The sequence below is a fragment of the Gadus morhua genome, chromosome 4 (genome assembly GCF_902167405.1).
Source record: "Gadus morhua chromosome 4, gadMor3.0, whole genome shotgun sequence".
Lineage (NCBI taxonomy): Eukaryota > Metazoa > Chordata > Actinopteri > Gadiformes > Gadidae > Gadus > Gadus morhua.
The window spans coordinates 41,548,276-41,568,651 of record NC_044051.1 but is presented as its reverse complement, the minus strand read 5'-3'; the positions used below and the strand labels follow the sequence as shown (position 1 = coordinate 41,568,651).

Below are 20,376 nucleotides of genomic sequence, written 5' to 3'. Positions count from 1 at the left end.
ACGGACGCGACCATCTGCTGCCAGGCAGGTTTGGAATGGATTACGTATGGATGACGCGCCCGGTACAAATTTGGCAGCCGGTACAAATTTGGCATGACACCGGCGACACAGCACGGCGACGCGGCCGTCAGTGAGTGTGCATGTAACTCTGCGTTTACATGCGGACACATCTGATCCGCATAGATGTGGAAGAACAGCTCAATCGGAATAGAAAAGTATCATCTATATACGCCTCAATCGGTTCGGAATAGAATTCTATGCGGAATATGAGAGGTGGTGTAGTCCGCTATAAACACTTATTCCGATTAGTTTGGGGTTTAACTTGGAGCAGCTGCAGTAGTTCGCAATTGGTCCACTCCGTCTGTACTTTAATGCACACCGAACTTTACCGCTGTCAAGGAAATTGGATTTATTGCCTGATTCACGTCTTTGTTATTATCACTCCGTAGTGCTATGCAGAGATGAATGGACGAAACGATTTTTAGATTTCCAAATCGCGTTATAAAAAAAAAAAAAAAAAAAAAAAGACACAATCAATTCGTGGCGTTCGATGTTGATTCTGTGGCACCGCGCCACACAATGGTCTATGTATGGGAAACACTGTCAGGGACACATCAACACTCAGCTAGGAGGAGCCGGGGATCGAACTAGCAACCTTTCGGTTACAGGTTACAAACTTATTCCACACACTTCAGATTCAATTAACTCCTTTTGATGACTCCACTTGAGGCGCAAAACAATCCTATTTTTACAATCTAAAGTAAATAATTTAAACCTGGATCCAAATCCTTTCTCTGATCAAAGACCTTTGGCCGTGAGCAAACATGGATCATCATAACCAATTCCGCCAACCATTAATAGATCATTTCCAAACGGCGAAACAATGCTAAGGTGCTCGGACGCAATCGTGGTTGAGAAGCCGAATAACGATGGCAACAATGACTACCAAACAACAACTACCTCGTCATGGACACCCTTTAAACCCTCTCCCTCCCTCCACCCTGACCCGGCAGAAACACACGCATCAATCAAGCCACACGCAGGTGCTTGTCCTCCATTGTTTGAGCTCAGCTGGTGAAAGACACGCTTTGCTGTTATGTACAAGGGCGTCCTAATCAGGTGGGCCCAATAAGGGCTTTAGTGTAGGCCATGTCACACACACACACACACACACACACACACACACACACACACACACACACACACACTGTCCTCACACTGTGGGCATGCGTCTTGGCCTGGAGGTCTGTCTTACCGGTGTATGTAAATGCAACAGCACACGACATGTCTGCGCCTCAGTGCAGCCGTCTGGCTGCACTGAGGCACATGGGGAGGGCCCTGTGATATTGAATCATGGGTAATGTAGTGTAACAACACACTGAAGAACAGGGAACTTAAATGGGGTTCACAATGGCTTGCACTTTGTCCTGGTTACCGTTCCTGGGTTAGATTAAACTGATGTATCCAGCACTTGTCTGGCCGTAGAGTGTCGGGCGTCGTGGCTTTAAAGTCCACTAGCAGTTAGCCATACGGCGTACTAGTAGCATCGGCAAAGGGCTCTAGAAAACACTTTGTCCTCCACGGGAACATCTGCCTGGCTATTAACAAAATCTGATATTTGTCGTGTGGGTTCTTAAACAAAACCATGTGATTAGTGTTTAAAATTATTGTTCTGCTGGTTTTACCCTGCATAAATAAATTCTCTACCAGATACATCCATATACACATGGATGTCCTCTTCTCTCTCTTGGGGAGAGGAGGGCCGAGCTCTCTGAGTGGCCAACGACGTGCGTCGAGACGTAGGTCGCATTGGTCGCGACGTAGGTCGCATTGGTCGCGACGTAGGTCGCATTGGTCGCGACGTAGGTCGCATTGGTCGCGACGTAGGTCGCATTGGTCGCGACGTAGGTCGCATTGGTCGCGACGTAGGTTGCATTGGTCGCTCGTCTGGCTGCCGTTTTATCGTCTGGCTGCCGTTTTGGTCGCTGGCTGGCTCTGTCACTCAAAGTCTATAGGCGGTCCTTAATCAGTTATTTGCATGTTATCAACGGGTTTTTTGCGACAGTTGAAGTACCAGAAAGCCATGCTCTCTGGCGAAAGCTACCTACAGCTCTTTATTGCAAATATTATTTTTATATTTGTATATTGAAGTAGGCCTACAGTTTAAAATGAAGAAATCGGTGGTCTATCAGTATCAATACAATTTATTAGTTGTAAATTGTGGCGTATTCAAATAATGTATTTTATATCTTATATATAGCCTATATATTTGTTTTGTTAAATGTCATTAAGCCTAATATTGAATGTTATGTACAAAGTTCTTCGTTATAGAGTGATATAGTTAAATATAAGTGCAAAGACTATCAGTCAATTCCATGGTGGTACAAGCGGTAGTGACGCTAGGTTAGTGACCAACACGTTGGCTGTTCGACTCCCTCCACGGTCAGGTATATATTTGCTATTTTACTCAAACTCATTGACGTAATCGGACCCTTTCATTTTAACATTTTTGTATGATTTAGTACGACGGTATGATAATCATACGACGTAATGACGGGCAGCGACGCCTGGCTGGTTTCGGCTGGCTGGCTGCGACGACAGGCCAGCCGCTGGCTGCTGGCTGCTGGCCGCTGGCTCTGGCAGGCTGACCGACTAGGGGGCCGTGTCCACCAAAAGCCTTTTTAAAAGGCGGAGCGCCTGTCTGCAATGCATTCTCTATGGCAGGACGCGCATGCAGCGTGCCTTTTAAAAAGCCGCCCGGGGCGGTTAAACGCTCCGCGCGCCTCGCGCTTCTAGGCGCGCGCCCCAGTTGAAAACAGTTCAACTTTTGAAGAAAAGCGCTCCACGTCATCGGCGCTTTTTTCGAACGACCAATCAAAATCGAGGAGGAGGCAAGGCTGAAAGTATCAACAGAACACAAACGGAAACATGTCGGACGAAAGTTTAATAACAGCTGTGAGTGAGTGTCCGGTCCTGTACGACCTCACGTTAAAGGCGTATCATGACCAGACAACGCGCAACCAGGCCACGATTAATGCTGTGGACCCCCACTCTCCTCCGGGCAACCACGACAGGCGCAGGGGGATCGTACGCAGCCTCCGCCGCCACGGCAAGAAGCGCTATTAATCTTTTATTCATTTTCTAATAAAATTGTAGGAGCAACCAGAGAGGACGTTCAGGCGTCAGATGGCAGATGATGGAGCCTACAGATAGAAGCTGCATATCTATGGATACAAGCGATGACGCGTATTTAATGACGTAAACGAAAAACGCTTTGTGCGCCTTTTTTGAGCGGCGCGCACAAACGCGTTGAAAGCAGTTCACGGAGCGCTCCGCCTTTTAAAAAGGCTTTTGGTGGACACGGCCCCTAGGTCGCGACCATAACAACGTCGCGACCCTTTTGGCGGCAAATACCGTATTGGTCCGAACATAAGACGACCTTTTTTCCCCTCGAAATAAGTCTGAAAAAGTCGGGTCGTCTTATATTCGGGGTCTAGTATTCAGAGCGCAGTTTCTCTTCTTCGCCTCTACATTTAAATGTCAATACACATTCGCGGCCGCAGGTGGCGCCAGGAATTGGTACCGGGAAGAAGTAGTCCAGCGTCGTTAACAACCAGACCGTTACCGGTGTTTAAAGACATTTAGAGACAAGTGGCTCAAAAGTGGGTCAGGTCAATCAACAACAGCGGAGGAGCTATGTTGCCAATTTTTAAATAATGGTCGTCAATAAGGCAGAGTCAAGTAACAACTGCCAAGCTGCCAAGAAGTTCGGGGTCACGGAGTGTAACGTAAGAAGATGGCGAGCACCAAAACAACGTCTCAAAGATGCCAACAGTCAGCGCAAATCCTACCGTGGTCCTCAAAGTGGTCGTTTCAGTGAGGTTGACCGGAGAGTTTTTGAATACGTCAGCGAAAACGCGCTTTGGGAGGAGCCGGTGGAAGCGGAGCAGCTGGGGAGCGATGACAGCGAGAGCGAACACAGCGGGGCAGAGGACGCGTGTGAGGGATAGAGAGACATCGAAGGCAAAGTTTGGCGAATTTTAGTTAAATATGTGGCCTGTATTTTCTCTGTTATTTAAAAATATTCACAATGTTGCTTGATTATTGCTTGATATTCATTTTGAATCATACTGTACATATTTTGCCTTGAAAGTGCCGTGGCCTTTACTGGCATTATTATTATTGTCATTAATATAACAAGTGTTTAATTCACTGTGTTTTTAATATTGTTATTAAGAAAATAAATGAAGTTCTTTGTTCTGCAAATGTGGTCTGCAAATCTTTTTTTCTAAATGTTTGTGTTGAAAAACGGGGGTCGTCTTATAATCAGGGTCGTCTTATATTCGGACCAATACGGTAGGTCGCAACCAACCAGAGGTATGGCTGAATGAGCGACCCGTGGCAGCCAGCCATTGTCACCATGGCTGCTACCACAACCAAAAGCCTATATGTTATCAGTTAACATCTCATTGAATGGAATAAGAGAGAGAGATATGAGACTGGACAAGGTTCACACAAGATAATTTGACGTTTATATAAGAAATATCAACAGTTTAAGACAAAACCTTTAACGTTAATAGGTTAGGTCGAAATAGGTTACATACATACTACATACTTTAATATACATATTAATGAACATATCTAGTATATACCAGCCCCGTTTTTCCCATTGTTACTATACGGAATATTATAGCGTTTTTATGTCAAAATAATACTATAATAGAATAACACATAGTATAATATATTAGTTAAAACACCCCGTTTAAAGGGACACTGTGTAATATTTTAAGTCATTTATTACCTCAAATCAACGTATTCATTCATAAATAAGTCCTCATTGGTGTAAAATTAGCTCTGCCAAAAATCTCACTTATCCTCCTGAGCGAAGAATAATTAATATGTAGTAACGTAGGACGGGTAAGGTTCATGGAGGCTTCCATGTTCTTCCGGTCTATGAACTGCCGAGAGGGACAAAAAGCACTACGTGGTACAGGAAATGCAAACGCGTTTTCTCTCTGAGCCAGCGTGAATGATGACTGAAATAATTCACTATCTTGCTCGAGGAGTAATTACTCATACATCATTAGCTTACACTAATGATTAAATGCAGTTTGAAATAACGAACCTCATCATCACTCGAATGACTCGATGAGGTAGTATTGGATGTCATGACACAGCTTCTTGGCACATACTGCCCACCGTAGTTTTTGAGTTTGAATGCAATATACAATTGTACCACTAGATGGGAGTAATTTTTACACAGTTTCCCTTTAAGACTTTGACGTTCGCAGACTCTCATGCTCATTCGCTCCCATCTAGGCATACCCCAACATCCCCGGTCGCTGCAACAGTAGATCACATTAGGCTGTTACGAGCCCCCATAGACACACTGAACCATCCCCACACACTCATGACTACACACACACACACACACACACACACACACACACACACACACACACACACACACACACACACGCACACACATGCACACACACACACACACCCACACATGCACACACACACACACACCCACACACACACACCCATGCACACACACATGACTACACACCAGTGGAGGCTTCTCCAATGAGGAGGAGGGAGATCGTCCTTAACATTGTTGAGAATAAAAGAGGTAGATTGACTACTTTGATGAATTAATGCCCTTAAATAGGACTACTTTAATGCCTTTGTATTTATGTTATGTTCGTTTCCCTAGGAAAGGGACATTACCACCCCCTATCTCCTATTGATAATTACTTCAGGGAGGGCGTTCCTCCCTCAGCCTCCGTTGCCTCCCATTCATTTCCCCGAAAGTGTTGGCGGCCGGTGAATAACAAGGGGTTCAAAGGGAGAGAGGAGGGAAGTCCTCCTCTGAGTGGGTGGGACTAGCTAAGGGATCCGTAGCCCGCGGCCGGGCGGAGGCCGCAAGGAGGGTTGACTTGATCTATAAATGAAGTCCCTAGATCATAATTGGCCTGACACCATGACCAACATTCTGAAACTTTACAATTAGGGCATTTAGCAGACGCTTTTTCCAAAAAGACTTACATCGGTTAATACACTCATTGACCCGCCGACGGCAGAGTCACCCATGCAAGGCGACAGTTAGGGTTAAGTGTCTTGCTCAGGGACACGTCAACACTCAGCTAGGAGGCTAGCTGGGGATCGAACTAGCAACCTTTCAGTTACAAGACAATTGCTCTACCTCCTGAGCTAAGCCAACAACCCATCCCACACATCTCATCTACATTTGCGTCAAACAGTGTTATGCTTACAACCCATGTAAATAGTTGTGAAATAATGTTCTTGTTGTTCTTTTAATTGTTTGTTACTCTGACCGTTCTGTTTGATATTATGTAATGGATGTACGTGAATGATTCAGAGCGTGTTGCATTTTAAGTGGCATCACTTTTGGTATTGTTTCTTTATTTTTCTCAAAGCAATTGTAGCTGAAAATAAACATAGCCAAATAACAACCAATAGCTTCAGTCATTGAGGGCAAAAATAGGCCCAATGCTAGGCCCAGATTTTTTTAATTTAGTTTTACAAATCAAAAGTAGGCCTGATTTGACTAATTGGCTTTGCATCCTTTCCTTCTGCCCTTGTAGTCCAAGACATGCTACCCTCCAGCTTTCAAAGTCCAATGCTGCCACTGGTGGATTTGTATCAATTCACATAATGATCCCATCCTGCGATGTTGTAGTTCATCAAAACACCCTGAAACAACTTGAGTGTCACATACTTATGCCCCAATAGGCCACTATCAGTGCAAGCAGGCCAATGGCAACCAAGCACGCAGTCCTTCCTCCCTCACTTTAAAAGCTGCTACACACACGCACACACACACACACACACACACACACACACACACACACACACACACACACACACACACACACACACACACACGACTACGGTCAACTTTCACCCATATACGCTTGACCCCCACATGCCCTACTCACACAAGCACACGCACGCACACACACACACACACACACCCTCATGACTACGGTCAACCTGCACCCATATATATATATATTATGTTTAAGCAATAGATCACGACAGGCTGTGGTATGTGCTCATTATACCACTGTTAAGGGGCGTTGTCCGGCCCCGACGCGCAGCGGAGGGCCGGCGACCCCCTTCACAGTGGGCACATACCACTGACTGAAGTGAGCTATTGCTTTTATACAACGGTTACTATTATGGGAAAACGAAAGTCATAGACACACTACATTTAAAAAGAAACCAAGAAAGTCAAAGTAGCCGTTTTATTAAAGAATATAAAAAAATTGGTCCCTCCTGGCTGCCTTCAAAATGCATCGACGGTCGCTATGCAACACACTTTAGCGTCCCTCCGAGAGAAGGCTCGGCTAGAGCGGTTCGCCGGCAATTTATCCTATGGAGCAGTTCACTCGCCGTGTGCCTAAGCTGTCGTTAGTCTCTCCATCGCCTTGCTCACTCCCGGAGTAACAACATTTACACCCTCTCCATCATCCAACATATGTTTTACTTTGTAACTGTTTCTAGTTCTAGGCGCGGAGTGATATGCAAACTTTCACAAAATGATTGGGCGTCATAGCAGTTATGTATACACTCATTATACAACAGTTAGGAACCAATCAGATCGCTGGATTTAGGCCCCCCGTTGTATAAAATACCATATACCCCCTACATGCCCCAAACATGACCGCTCGCTACACCCCACCTTAGGAAGCCACCTGCCTCCCAGACACACTGAGCCACACACACACACACACACACACACACACACACACACACTAGGGCTGTGACAATACACCAACTCACGATTCGGTTTGTATCACGAATTTCGACCCACGGTTCGATACATCCCACGATTTTTTTAAATTTAAAAAGCATTTTATTTAAACAACACTTATATCACAATTAACTTAATGTAATATTTAATAAGAAATTATTTGGAACACTGAACAGATTTGAACAGAAAGAATACTATCAAAGTATAGCTAAATAAATAAATGAATAACCAAAGTGTGTGTGAGTAACGTCAGCGAGTGAGTGGACGAGCGAGGAGAGCGAGCGGTAGCGCGTGTGTCTAGTGAAGAAGCGAACGAGTCCGGTAGAATAAAGTACCCATCCTGTCAATCGGTGGCCGCTTCATTCCGACCTATAAGCAGAAAAACTGCCAGTCAAATCACACAAAACAATAGAGACAGGATCACACAGGCAATTTTTTTCGCGCTTGGCCCACTCTGGATAAATGTCGTTGATATCGCATATGAGGACTTCGACGGCTGTCATAATAACTTTTTCTGCCCCCCCCCCCCCCCTTAAATTTCCATTTCAATAAGCTGACAAAGATTATTGAAATCAAAAGTCATGAGAAAGTATTTGAGTAGCCCTGCAATAAATGATCAAATGAAACGACATCCACAAATCCTAACTTCCAGATGTTTTTTTGTTTTTCTGAAGGAGGCAGGAGAGAGCAGACTCCCCTGGACCCAGCTGTGTTTCCATGAAGAGTGACCGGTCTATGGGTATACCTATTAACTTTAAAGATGGACGCCCCTCCAGAGAGGAGAGGTAGGAGATTCAAACAGACGATGAAAACAGACCGGTTTGTTGTTATCAGACTCTACTGATACTGATGTTTACAGGTCAGGAGGAAACAATAGATTGTGTGTGTGTGTGTGTGTGTGTGTGTGTGTGTGTGTGTGTGTGTGTGTGTGTGTGTGTGTGTGTGTGTGTGTGTGTGTGTGTGTGTGTGTGTGTGTGTGTGTGTGTGTGCGTGCGTGTGACTGTTGTCCATCTCAGAGCTCAGCAGTGATTCATCATGACTCCATTATAAGTCTTAGTAACGTGTGTGTGTGTGTGTGTGTGTGTGTGTGTGTGTGTGTGTGTGTGTGTGTGTGTGTGTGTGTGTGTGTGTGTGTGTGTGTGTGTGTGTGTGTGTGTGTGTGTGTGTGTGCGTGCGTGCGTGCGTGCGTGTGTGGAAGCCCAGAGTAGCAGGAAAGAGCAGGCTCCCCTGGACACAGCAATCGTATGAATTAAATGACTTAGGACGACTTTACAGGTTTATTGTTTAAAGATTCAGTGTCTTTCAAACGGCCCCAAAGTGTGTGTGAGTAACGTCAGTAAGTGAGTGGACGAGCGAGGAGAGCGAGCGGTAGCGCGTGTGTCTAGTGAAGAAGCGAACGAGTCCGGTAGAATAAAGTACCCATCCTGTCAATCGGTGGCCGCTTCATTCCGACCTATAAGCAGACAAACTGCCAGTCAAATCACACAAAACACTAGAGACAGGATCCACAGGCAATATTTTTTGCGCTTGGCCCACTCTGGATAAATGTCATTGATATCGCATATGAGGACTTTGACGGCTGTCATAATAACTTTTTCTGCCCCCCCCCCCCCCTTAAATTTCCATTTCAATAAGCTGACAAAGATTATTGAAATCAAAAGTCATGAGAAAGTATTTGAGTAGCCCTGCAATAAATGATCAAATGAAACGACATCCACAAATCCTAACTTCCAGATGTTTTTTTGTTTTTCTGAAGGAGGCAGGAGAGAGCAGACTCCCCTGGACCCAGCTGTGTTTCCATGAAGAGTGACCGGTCTATGGGTATACCTATTAACTTTAAAGATGGACGCCCCTCCAGAGAGGAGAGGTAGGAGATTCAAACAGACGATGAAAACAGACCGGTTTGTTGTTATCAGACTCTACTGATACTGATGTTTACAGGTCAGGAGGAAACAATAGATTGTGTGTGTGTGTGTGTGTGTGTGTGTGTGTGTGTGTGTGTGTGTGTGTGTGTGTGTGTGTGTGTGTGTGTGTGTGTGTGTGTGTGCGTGTGACTGTTGTCCATCTCAGAGCTCAGCAGTGATTCATCATGACTCCATTATAAGTCTTGGTAACAGCTGTGTGTGTGTGTGTGTGTGTGTGTATGTGTGTGTGTGTGTGTGTGTGTGTGTGTGTGTGTGTGTGTGTGTGTGTGTGTGTGTGTGTGTGTGTGTGTGTGTGTGTGTGCGTGCGTGCGTGCGTGCGTGCGTGTGTGGAAGCCCAGAGCAGCAGGAGAGAGCAGGCTCCCCTGGACACAGCAATCGTATGAATTAAATGACTTAAGACGACTTTACAGGTTTATTGTTTAAAGATTCAGTGTCGTTCAAACGGCCCCATTTATTGAATCAGTTTTAATTTATCTTTGGAGGTGAAGTGATTTGTTGCAACCAATTATCCATGAAGAATAACACAGGTCTGTGTAGAAATGTAGAAATTGACTGCTCTATTTTCTATGTTAGCTAAACGCATTGTGAATCAACACTCTATGCACAGTATGAAGGGTTTGTGGGCTTTTATGTCAACATGTAAGTGCTTAAATGCCATAATAACTTTTTCTGCCCCCCCCCCCCCCTTAAATTTCCATTTCAACAAGCTGACAAAGATTATTGAAATCGAAAGTCATGAGAAAGTAGTTGAGTAGCCCTGCAATAAGTGATCAAATGAAACGACATCCACAAATCCTAACTTCCAGATGTTATTTGTTTTTCAGAAGGAGGCAGGAGAGAGCAGACTCCCCTGGACCCAGCTGTGTCTCCATGAAGAGTGACCGGTCTATGGGTATACCTATTAACTTTAAAGATGGATGCCCCTCCAGAGAGGAGAGGTAGGAGATTCAAACAGACGATGAAAACAGACCGGTTTGTTGTTATCAGACTCTACTGATACTGATGTTTACAGGGCCCAGTTTACCGAAAGCATCGATAGCCTAAGTGGATCGTGAAGTGCGTCGTACGAGCATCGTACAGTTTTCACATCGTTTCCCGAAAGCATCTTTGGTAACGAATGTCGTGAAAATGCTCGTAGCTAACGAGGACTCCAGGGTACTCGTAGGACGCTAAGAGAATCGTTAGCCTGCTTTAGCCTACTCAGTGGCATCACCAGCGGACATTCCTAGTATTGGATGCGTTTTATTAAAACACATCCAATATCACGGAATGCCAGCTTGAGCCATTTCCCAACCAAAAACAGTGGTTACCGCCGATCTATTACTCAAAGACTACTGTTAGATTTAAACAGCAAAGATAGAGACATGTTAGAAGTCAACAACAACATCATTAATTGCAGCAATTAAAAATTCCATAAAAACATGCGCAGCCGAAATGTACCGATCATACACCACGTCACAAGGCATATAATAAAGTCAAATGATTCCATCGCTCTGGTTAAAATGTCCTCTTATTGATCAATGACAGAAGACATTGGCTACTAGGCATGCATCATGCTGAGACCAGCGGGTGGAGAATTTCTGCAGGCGTTTTTTGTTGCGATTGTTTGCATTAAGCACTGTAGGCGCTTCGGTGAGGCTGTGATGAAGTTCACTATTTATTGGACCCTGTCTAGACAGTAACGAACATCCCTGACCATAGTTAATCGCGTTTGTAGTCTCCACTCAGACGTGAACTCATTATTGCATGCGGGTGTCTTCATTCATAAAAAAATGAAAACATTCGGGAGTATGCGATAATACAAATGATTCTAAAGAGGTCAGAGACTCCGTGCACAGCCCCGCCTTCCCCAGTGAACCAAGAAACCCCGCGCCGTGACGAATGGGGGATTTAACCCCCTCGGTTTAACACAGGAAACTTGAGATAAGAAGGTGAAATCATCGGGCGTGCCAATAAGCTGCGACCGAACCGGCTCGGCAGTGTAGAAAGACCTATAGCCAGGGTTCGAGTTAGGTGGGAGCCAGTGGGAGCTGAGCTCCCATAAAGAGAGGTCTGACTCCCATGAAAGCAGCAAACTCAAATATCTGTGGGGGTCTCTGAAAATACAGCAGCATAATATTGTAATTACAAAGAAAGCTATTTTCCCTTCCACATGCAGAGTTATATTGACGTTAAGTGGGACAATAGAAGGGCCCATGCTAGTGAACGGAGCGTTCCACGGCATTGAGAAGAGCCGTGTCATGATAGCCCATATATCATAGCCCCCCCCCCCCCCCCCCGTCAAAATTCAGCACAAGGCCGGTACGGTCCCTCCCCCCCGTTAACAACACTGTGTGTGTGTGTGTGTGTGTGTGTGTGTGTGTGTGTGTGTGTGTGTGTGTGTGTGTGTGTGTGTGTGTGTGTGTGTGTGTGTGTGTGTGTTCTCTACAGACACCAGGAGAGGTCAAAGGTCACCAGTGCTCAGTCTGTACAGAAGCATCAAACAGAGCTGATCAAGGTGTGTAAATGTCCACCAAGTCATCTGACTTCAGCTCTACATGAACATCGGAAAGCATCTCTTGTGGTGCTCATCGTCTCCAGGCTTCCCTCTTTATACCAGTGGGACGTGAATCCAGGACAGATGCTTCTGATGTCCTCAGTGAGTTCAGAGTAAAGTCCTCCTTGATGTTTGTTCTGTTCCAGAGGGCTGAGGAGAACGCACATGCTTTCCTAGACAAGGAGCTGAAGAAGCTCTGGAGGGATCTCTTCTCAGATTACCCACAATGCTCAGAGAGTCAGAGGGAGGAGGAGGAGGTGGATGGTAAGAACGAGGAGCAGAGGAGGCGCGCCATAGAGGGAGTGGTGGACATCACAAAGCTCTGCCTGATGGAGATGAACCAGGAGGAACTGGCTGACACACTGTGGGGCGGTAAGAGACTCTTATTTTGAAGACAGAGGAGACTATTATTTTGAAGCGCGGAAGACTCTTATCTTGAAAACAGAATGAAAATGTATATTTAGAGTAGTATGAGACTCTTATTTGTTCTGTTTAGAAATACCATAATCTATTTTAGTGTTAAGTAGGGATGTGTCGGTCGCGACTGATTCGTTACAACGAACGAATCCCGAAATGAAACGACAAGAACTGGTTCCCCAAAACAAGAAGAACTGGTTCTTTGATTCTTTTTTTTTAACATAAACCAAACATATGGTCACGTAAATAAAATATACAAACGAACAGAGCTCCGTCTCCCCGCGACTTCCATTGATTGAGTCTACAACTTTCTCAAAGATTCAGCCAATGAGAGGTAGCAATGGTGTTGGAATGGCACCTGGGTAAACCAATGACAAGGCGGTACCGTCGAATATGCGCGCTTTCTCTGTCTGACGTATCTTGGGTCATACCATTCGACTCATATATCCCCCTACATTTTTTCGAAAATAGACTTGACCTCCATCTGTTTATTGGATAAACGCATTTCCCAATCCCAGGAGTCTTTGCTCCATTCTACGTCAATTTAAGAACAAACAAAGAAATTAAACTGCAGTTCGTATTTTTTATTTATGACCATGCAAGTTCTGTAATGCCTGAACAATGAAGAATTAAATGTAAAGTAAAATAAAATTATAAATGTAAAACCATGAATGAAATATAGAGAGTAAGCAAGTGGTATAAATATTGGTGGGACGTTCGACATACTATATAGCAGGCGTCTCCAAACGGCGGACTGCGGTCTTGACGGTCCTATCCGGGCCCACGACCAATTAAAAAAATAATAAAAAAAAGTTTTTTTATTATTTATTTTTTTTAAGATGTAATCTGACGTAACGAACGAATCAAAACGAACGAATCAAATAAACGAATCGTTATAGTGAACTGAACTGAAAGAACTAGTTCCCGGAAAAGAATCATTTTGCCCATCCCTAGTGTTAGGTGAATTCTTCATTAATAATTCATCAATGTGGAGATATCTTTCTTCTTGGGCGTTCAATGGTTTGATCCAGATATGAACTGTTATTGTCGGTCGATCAGGTTAAATGGTTTGATCCAGATTAGGGATGGGCACGAGTAGTAAATTCCAAACTCGAGTAATCGAAGGAATTCCTCGAGGATCAATCGAGTACTCGTTAAATCAAATCTATTTTTAGAATGCAACGCATCTGCAGCAGGAATAGGCCTGATGATGAACGGCAATATTACCAACCAAACATGTAATGCTTATTCTCCATCAAAACAGTCAGAGTTATCAGAGTATTCATTATTTATTTTTGCAAACGTTCAAAACACATTTTCCTTACAAAAATAAATATGCGTCTCACAATTTAAATCACGTCGAACCAAGGCCTGTAACAGTTTAAAAAAAACGAAACAAGTAGCCTAACCATTGCAAATAATTTAAAGCTGCAAATAAAACGGCAGCAAATGGACTATGGAAATACTCAGCGTTGTGATCTTCTCTACACGCCCGGGATTACAGCTGCGTCTTGCGGCGGTGAAAATAGCCGACACACTTTCACTTTCAACGTTGCTGCGGGTCTGCTTTCCCGAACTCACCGTTGTGTTTCAGGAGCATATGTTGCCGCATAGTACTTTCTGGTAGCTCGATTTCGCTTTGCATATTTTACATTTCACCTTATGATCTCCTATTTCTTTAAAGTATTTCAATACTTCGCTGCGCTTTGCTTTAACCGCCATCTCTTAACTTTTTGAATTCTGGCGTGCCTGCACACGGCACGGAACGCGCCATGGAAATGGATGCATTTAATTTTCTTTGTGCCCACGTCATGCGTTAGTGGCGCAGACAGAAAATTGATACATTTGCTTCAGAAAACTTTGTTTGTGTGTGTATATGCAAACTCGAGTTTGCCTGTCCACCAAACGAGTTCATTTGTAACGAGGAGTACTCGAGTAATCGATTCCTCACGCCCATCCCTAATCCAGATATATAGGGTTATTGTGGTTCGATCAGGTTAATGGTTTGGTCCAGATATGTAGGGTTATTGTGGGATATGAAGTTAAATGGTTTGATCCAGATATGAAAGGTTATTGTGCGTCCATCAGGATAAAGAATGTTAAACAATAAATGGCAAATCAACAGAAGAATAACTATAAGTGGAATAAGTAGAAGAGATGCATCACTATCTTGTTATATCAGCATATGAAGTTAATTTCCACTGATTCACTATCATTGTTATTATCATTAGACCAATGATTTTGCTGATTAAATAACAAACAAAAAAGGAAAAAATATGTATCCATTCCTTATCCCGACCAGCTTCTCGAACCACAAGTAATGAAGTCAGTAAATATTAAGAAGATGATCATTTTACAGGAAATATTAGCATGCTTCAAGTGATGTCACCATCCACTATCTGATGTCTTCTCTTCATTCCCATGTAGGATCTGCTGCTGTTGAGTGCCAACATAAAATCAAGTCTCATTTGAAGAAGAAGTTAAAGTGTGTGTCTGAGGGAATCCCTAAAGCAGGAATTCCAACGGGTCTGAATGACTTCTACACAGAGCTCTTCATCACAGAGAGAGGCAGTGGAGAGGTCAACAAAGAACATGAGGTCAGACTGATTGAAACAGCTTCCAGGAAACCAGCCATGGAAGAAACACCAATCAAATGTGAAGACATCTTTAAACCCTTACCTGGACGAGATCAACCAATAAGAACAATAATGACAACTGGAGTGGCCGGCATTGGTAAAACCATCGTAACGCAAAAGTTCACTCTGGACTGGGCTGAAGGCAAAGCCAACCACGACATACACTTCACATTTCTGTTAACTTTCAGAGAGCTGAATTTACTGAAAGAGAAAGAGTATAGCTTGGTGGAACTTCTTCATCACTTCTTTATTGAGACCAAAGAAGCAGGAATCTGTAGATATGAACGGTTCAATGTTCTCTTCATCTTGGATGGTCTGGATGAGTGTCGATTTCCTCTGGACTTCCAGAACAACCAGACCTGGACTGATGTCAAAGAGCCGTCCTCGGTGGACGTGCTGCTGACAAACCTCATCAGGGGCGACCTGCTACCCTCCGCTCGCATCTGGATAACCACACGCCCTGCGGCAGCCAATCGGATCCCTGCTGAGTGTGTTGACATGGTGACAGAGGTGAGGGGGTTCACTGACCCACAGAAGGAGGAGTACTTCAGGAAGAGATTCAGAGAGGAGACGCTGGCCAACACAATCATCTCCCACGTCAAGAAATCACGAAGCCTCCACATCATGTGTCACATCCCAGTCTTCTGTTGGATCACTGCTACAGTTCTGGAGGACATCTTAAATAAATCCCAGATAGAAGAGATGCCCAAGACCGTGACTCAGATGTACAGCTACTTCCTTTGGGTTCAGTCCATACAGGGGGACAGGAAGTACCATGGGAGAGCTGAAACGGATCCATACTGGGGTCCAGAGAGCAGGAAGATTATTGTTTCTTTGGGAAAACTGGCTTTTAACCAGCTGAAGAAAGGCAACCTGATCTTCTACGAGGCAGACCTGGCAGAGTGTCACATCGGTATCAAAGCAGCCTCAGTGTACTCAGGAGTGTTCACCAAGATATTTAAAGAGGAGTGTGGGATGTACCAGGATAAGGTGTTCTGCTTTGTCCATCTGAGCCTCCAGGAGTTTCTGGCTGCCCTTTATGTCTTTCTGTCCTTCATCAACGATGGTGTCAATCTGCTCTCAGAAGAACCACCCACCTCTGGGGAAGATAAACTCCTCCTCCTCTACCAGAGTGCTGTGGACAAGGCCTTACAGAATGAGAACGGACAACTGGACTTGTTCCTCCGCTTCCTCCTGGGCCTCTCTCTGGAGACCAATCAGATTGTCCTACGAGGTCTGCTGGGACAGACAGGAACCAGCTCACTGACCAATAGAAAAACAGTGTCTTACATCAAGAAGAAGATAGTTGGAGATCTCTCTCCAGAGAGAAGCATCAATCTGTTCCACTGTCTGAATGAGCTGAACGACCGTTCTCTAGTGAAGGAGATCGAACAGTCCCTGACATCAGGAAGTCTCTCCGGAGAATCTCTCTCTCTTGCTCAACTGTCAGCTCTGGCCTTCATCCTAGTGACATCAGAAGAGGAGCTGGACGTGTTTGACCTGCAGAAATACTCTGCTTCAGAGGAGGGTCTTCTGAGGCTGCTGCCAGTGGTCAAAGCCTCTAAAACATCTCTGTTGGTTCACTAATAGCATGTATTACAATACACACTACACAATATAAATATAACTGGAATATAAGGTTAAAATAATATGCAAAAATCCCTGTAGGTTTATAACAACATGTGTTACTGTTCTACTCATAACATAATTAACATACTAGTTATATTATACATAACATCTCTTTTGTCCTATGGACGTATAATGTATTGCAGTACACGTAAGAGAATATTCAGAACAATAGAATATAGAAGAAGTATCCGTTCAAAAAACATTTTCAATCCCAAATAAATAACTATTTAACATTTAACATTGAATATATAATGAAAATGTATGCATCTAATTATTTAGTAATTTTTGGTAAACTAATAACATTCTTCATTATGGAATAACTTAAAGCTTTCTGTTGTTTTGATCGCAGTTCCTAACATGTTGTGTTCATTGTGTGTAAAGGCTCAATGGCTGTCATCTGTCAGCGAGATGCTGTGAAGCTCTGGCCTCAGTTCTCAGCTCCAACTCCTGTTGTCTAAGAGAGCTGGATCTGAGTACCAATGATCTGCAGGATTCAGGAGTGAAGCTGCTCTCTGCTGGACTGGGGAGTCCACACTGTACACTGGAAACTCTTAGGTCAGTTTCACTCAATGTGCAAAACAGTTACAAATAAATGTTAAAAGTCAGAGTTATATAACTAATCTTATCTCAGTACCTGTGATGACCACATTCAAGACTTTCATATCATATAAAGGCTACCCCTTGTTGTTGAGGTGGATATTGAAATCCATCCATATGCTTGCAAATCTTTAATTATAAATATAAACCCAAAACATAACGATAGTGTCCCCTGTATACAGGATGTTGATGGTAGAGAGCAGGGTGAAATATAGGGGGTCCTGGGAGGGTCAGAGACCCCTAGTTGGATGCCAAAGACCTCCTGAAAGCCACAACAGCAACATTTTCATAAAAATGATTTGAAACCTGCAATAGTCAAACAAAATGTATTTTTAAAAGCTTAATATGTCCAGTATTCATTATTAAATGCACAAAACATATATTCACACATATGAATAGGTTTCAGAAAGATATTTTTAATATTGTGTATGCCAGGTGAAGAGACTAACTTAAAAAGCTCTTTATGTATACAATAAGTTATTGTTGATATGTAGGATACATCAATAATTATCTTTTCATTATTAATGTAAGTCAACTCACTATTCTTTTTTTTTTTTTTTACCTTGCTCAGTACATCTGGTTATATTGATGATATTTGGGTTCAACCAATAGGATTGGTTGATATCGAGACTTCGGGGTCATCTGGGGAAGGGTGAGAGGTCACGAGTGAGCGGGAAAAAGGAGAGAGAGGGAAGAGACAGAGGAGGAGAGTACTTTATGCTCTCTAGAGATCGCCCAGCAAAATGATGTTTAGACATTTACTTCTTAGTTGTTTGACAGCTAAAGGTGTACGGGAGAGAGTGTATGTGGAGCCGGTTTTATTGGTGTTTCTGTTTGTGTCTGGGATGTTGTGGACGGAAACCTCAGTCTTCTCCGCTCCCTATAATGGTACCGGGACTTTTCTTGAACGTTTTAAGAGTGAAGAGTCTATTGTGTTGCAACACTGAGCCCATACAGGCCTGCAACGTTTATGACGGCATATCACTGACAAAAGGCGCCAGCAAACATGACTTTGTGCAGGCGAACAACAAACACATCCGTGTGCACAAATCATTATTGTAAACACTTTAACTGCACTTGCGCTCAGCAGTTCTCTGATCGCGAGAGCAACAATAAAGCCTGTGAGGCAGAAACGATTCATTGAGCGTGCACGTAAAGTGAAGCAGAACTCAACTGACACCCCTGCACCCACAAATGCTGTCTTTGCTCTCGTGCTCGCAAACTGTTTTCCTGCTCGCTCTGATATTGTTCTCCTCTCAACACAATGTACATAATATTGGATTAAAACTTCTAATACAAACCACCTAGATTCACTAATAACATGTATTACAATACAATACACAATATACTACAATAAATGTCATATTAATCTACAAATGGCTTTTAAAACCCTACAAAACAACTATTAAATACCAACAATTTTACACCCAATATACAATAAGATAAGGATCTAATGTATTGACTAATATATTTTTGTTAAGTTATTAAAACATCTCTCATAAAATATTTCAACACAATTCTTTCATAATGTTAAAAGTAAATATGTTATTTTTAACACAGTTTCTTGTTATTCTTGTATTTTAAACATGTTCTTTTTGTTTGAAGGCTGAATAGCTGTCATCTGTCAAAGAAATGCTGTGAAGCCCTGGCCTCAGTTCTCAGCTCCAAGTCCTCTAGTCTGAAAGAGCTGGATCTGAGTACCAATGATCTGAAGGATTCAGGAGTGAAGCTGCTCTCTGCTGGACTGGGGAGTCCACACTGTACACTGGAAACTCTCAGGTCAGTTATCACCCTCTTCTTCAAACTGGTTACTCTAGCTTTCAGTAAGTGCTGCTCCTGCCTGATGCATTTCTGTTGATCTTTCCCTGCTGACAAAACACTCCCTGGTTCTACACAATGTTAGAACATGTGAAGAAACGGTCTTAGCGTACCAAACACAGCAGACTTCTCCTGACTCTAACTGAACAATATCTCATTGAGTTGTAGCTATTGAGAAAGGAGCATTTGTTTAAGATCCTGTCACATCCAAGTGAAGGCAGTTCTGCTGTCTGTGATGTCATCTCCCCACTTCCTCTTCCTGTTCTCAGACTCTCAGGGTGACACAGCTTTGTCTCCATGAAGTATCAATAAAGCTTTTACTTGTCTTCAATGTTGAATGAATACACTTTATAAATGTGGTTACTTTAGTAGAAACTGCTCTCAACCAGATACAATAAATTGTGTGTGTGTGTGTGTGTGTGTGTGTGTGTGTGTGTGTGTGTGTGTGTGTGTGTGTGTGTGTGTGTGTGTGTGTGTGTGTGTGTGTGTGTGTGTGTGTGTGTGTGTGTGTAGCTTGTCTGGCTGCCTGGTCACACAGGAAGGCTGTGCTTCTCTGGCCTCAGCTCTGAGCTCCAACCCCTCCCATCTGAGAGTGCTGGACCTGAGCTACAATCACCCAGGGGACTCTGGAGCTGCGCTGCTCTCTGCTGGACTGGAGGATCCACGCTGGAGACTGGACACTCTCAGGTATGGAGAGGACAGCTCACCACTGGGGGACAAAGTCTCCTACATGATTCAAGCTGCTGCTAGATGAAGTGGTTTGAAGAGGCAGCTGTCACTCATGTTGTGTAGAACGTAATGAGACGGCAGATGATGAAGGTGAATGTTTCAACATGCTGCTCTCACTTTGATTCCCCCCCAGTGTGGAGCACGGTGGAGTGTGGAGGCTGAAACCAGCTCTAAAGAAGTGTAAGTGTCTGTTTGATTCATCACCTCACACACTCACTATTGAGATGGAAAGTCCATCCACACAGCAGGAAGTGAGGTCACATCCTACTGGGAATGAAGATGATGGCTGACATCATGTATCTTACG

At 43.7% G+C, this 20,376-nt stretch overlaps 1 protein-coding gene across 1 annotated transcript; it reads left to right on the top strand.

Moving 5' to 3' along the window:
• Positions 1 to 11,903: 11,903 nt before the first annotated feature.
• LOC115541782 (protein NLRC3-like) lies at positions 11,904 to 19,484 on the top strand. Its single transcript, XM_030353622.1, has 5 exons — positions 11,904 to 11,945; positions 12,403 to 12,616; positions 15,089 to 16,871; positions 17,308 to 17,481; positions 19,129 to 19,484. The coding sequence occupies exons 1-5, from the start codon at positions 11,904 to 11,906 to the stop codon at positions 19,379 to 19,381; spliced, it is 2,466 nt and encodes an 821-aa protein (XP_030209482.1). The 3' UTR covers positions 19,382 to 19,484.
• The last annotated feature ends 892 nt before the right edge of the window (positions 19,485 to 20,376 follow it).

Excerpts from the sequence above, each read along its gene's own strand:
- LOC115541782 (XM_030353622.1), top strand. The coding sequence starts at position 11,904 with ATGCTAGTGAACGGAGCGTTCCACGGCATTGAGAAGAGCCGT. Across the intron at positions 12,617-15,088 it reads GGCTGACACACTGTGGGGCG|GATCTGCTGCTGTTGAGTGC; the intron begins GTAAGAGACTCT and ends ATTCCCATGTAG. Across the intron at positions 17,482-19,128 it reads TGTACACTGGAAACTCTTAG|GCTGAATAGCTGTCATCTGT; the intron begins GTCAGTTTCACT and ends TTTTGTTTGAAG.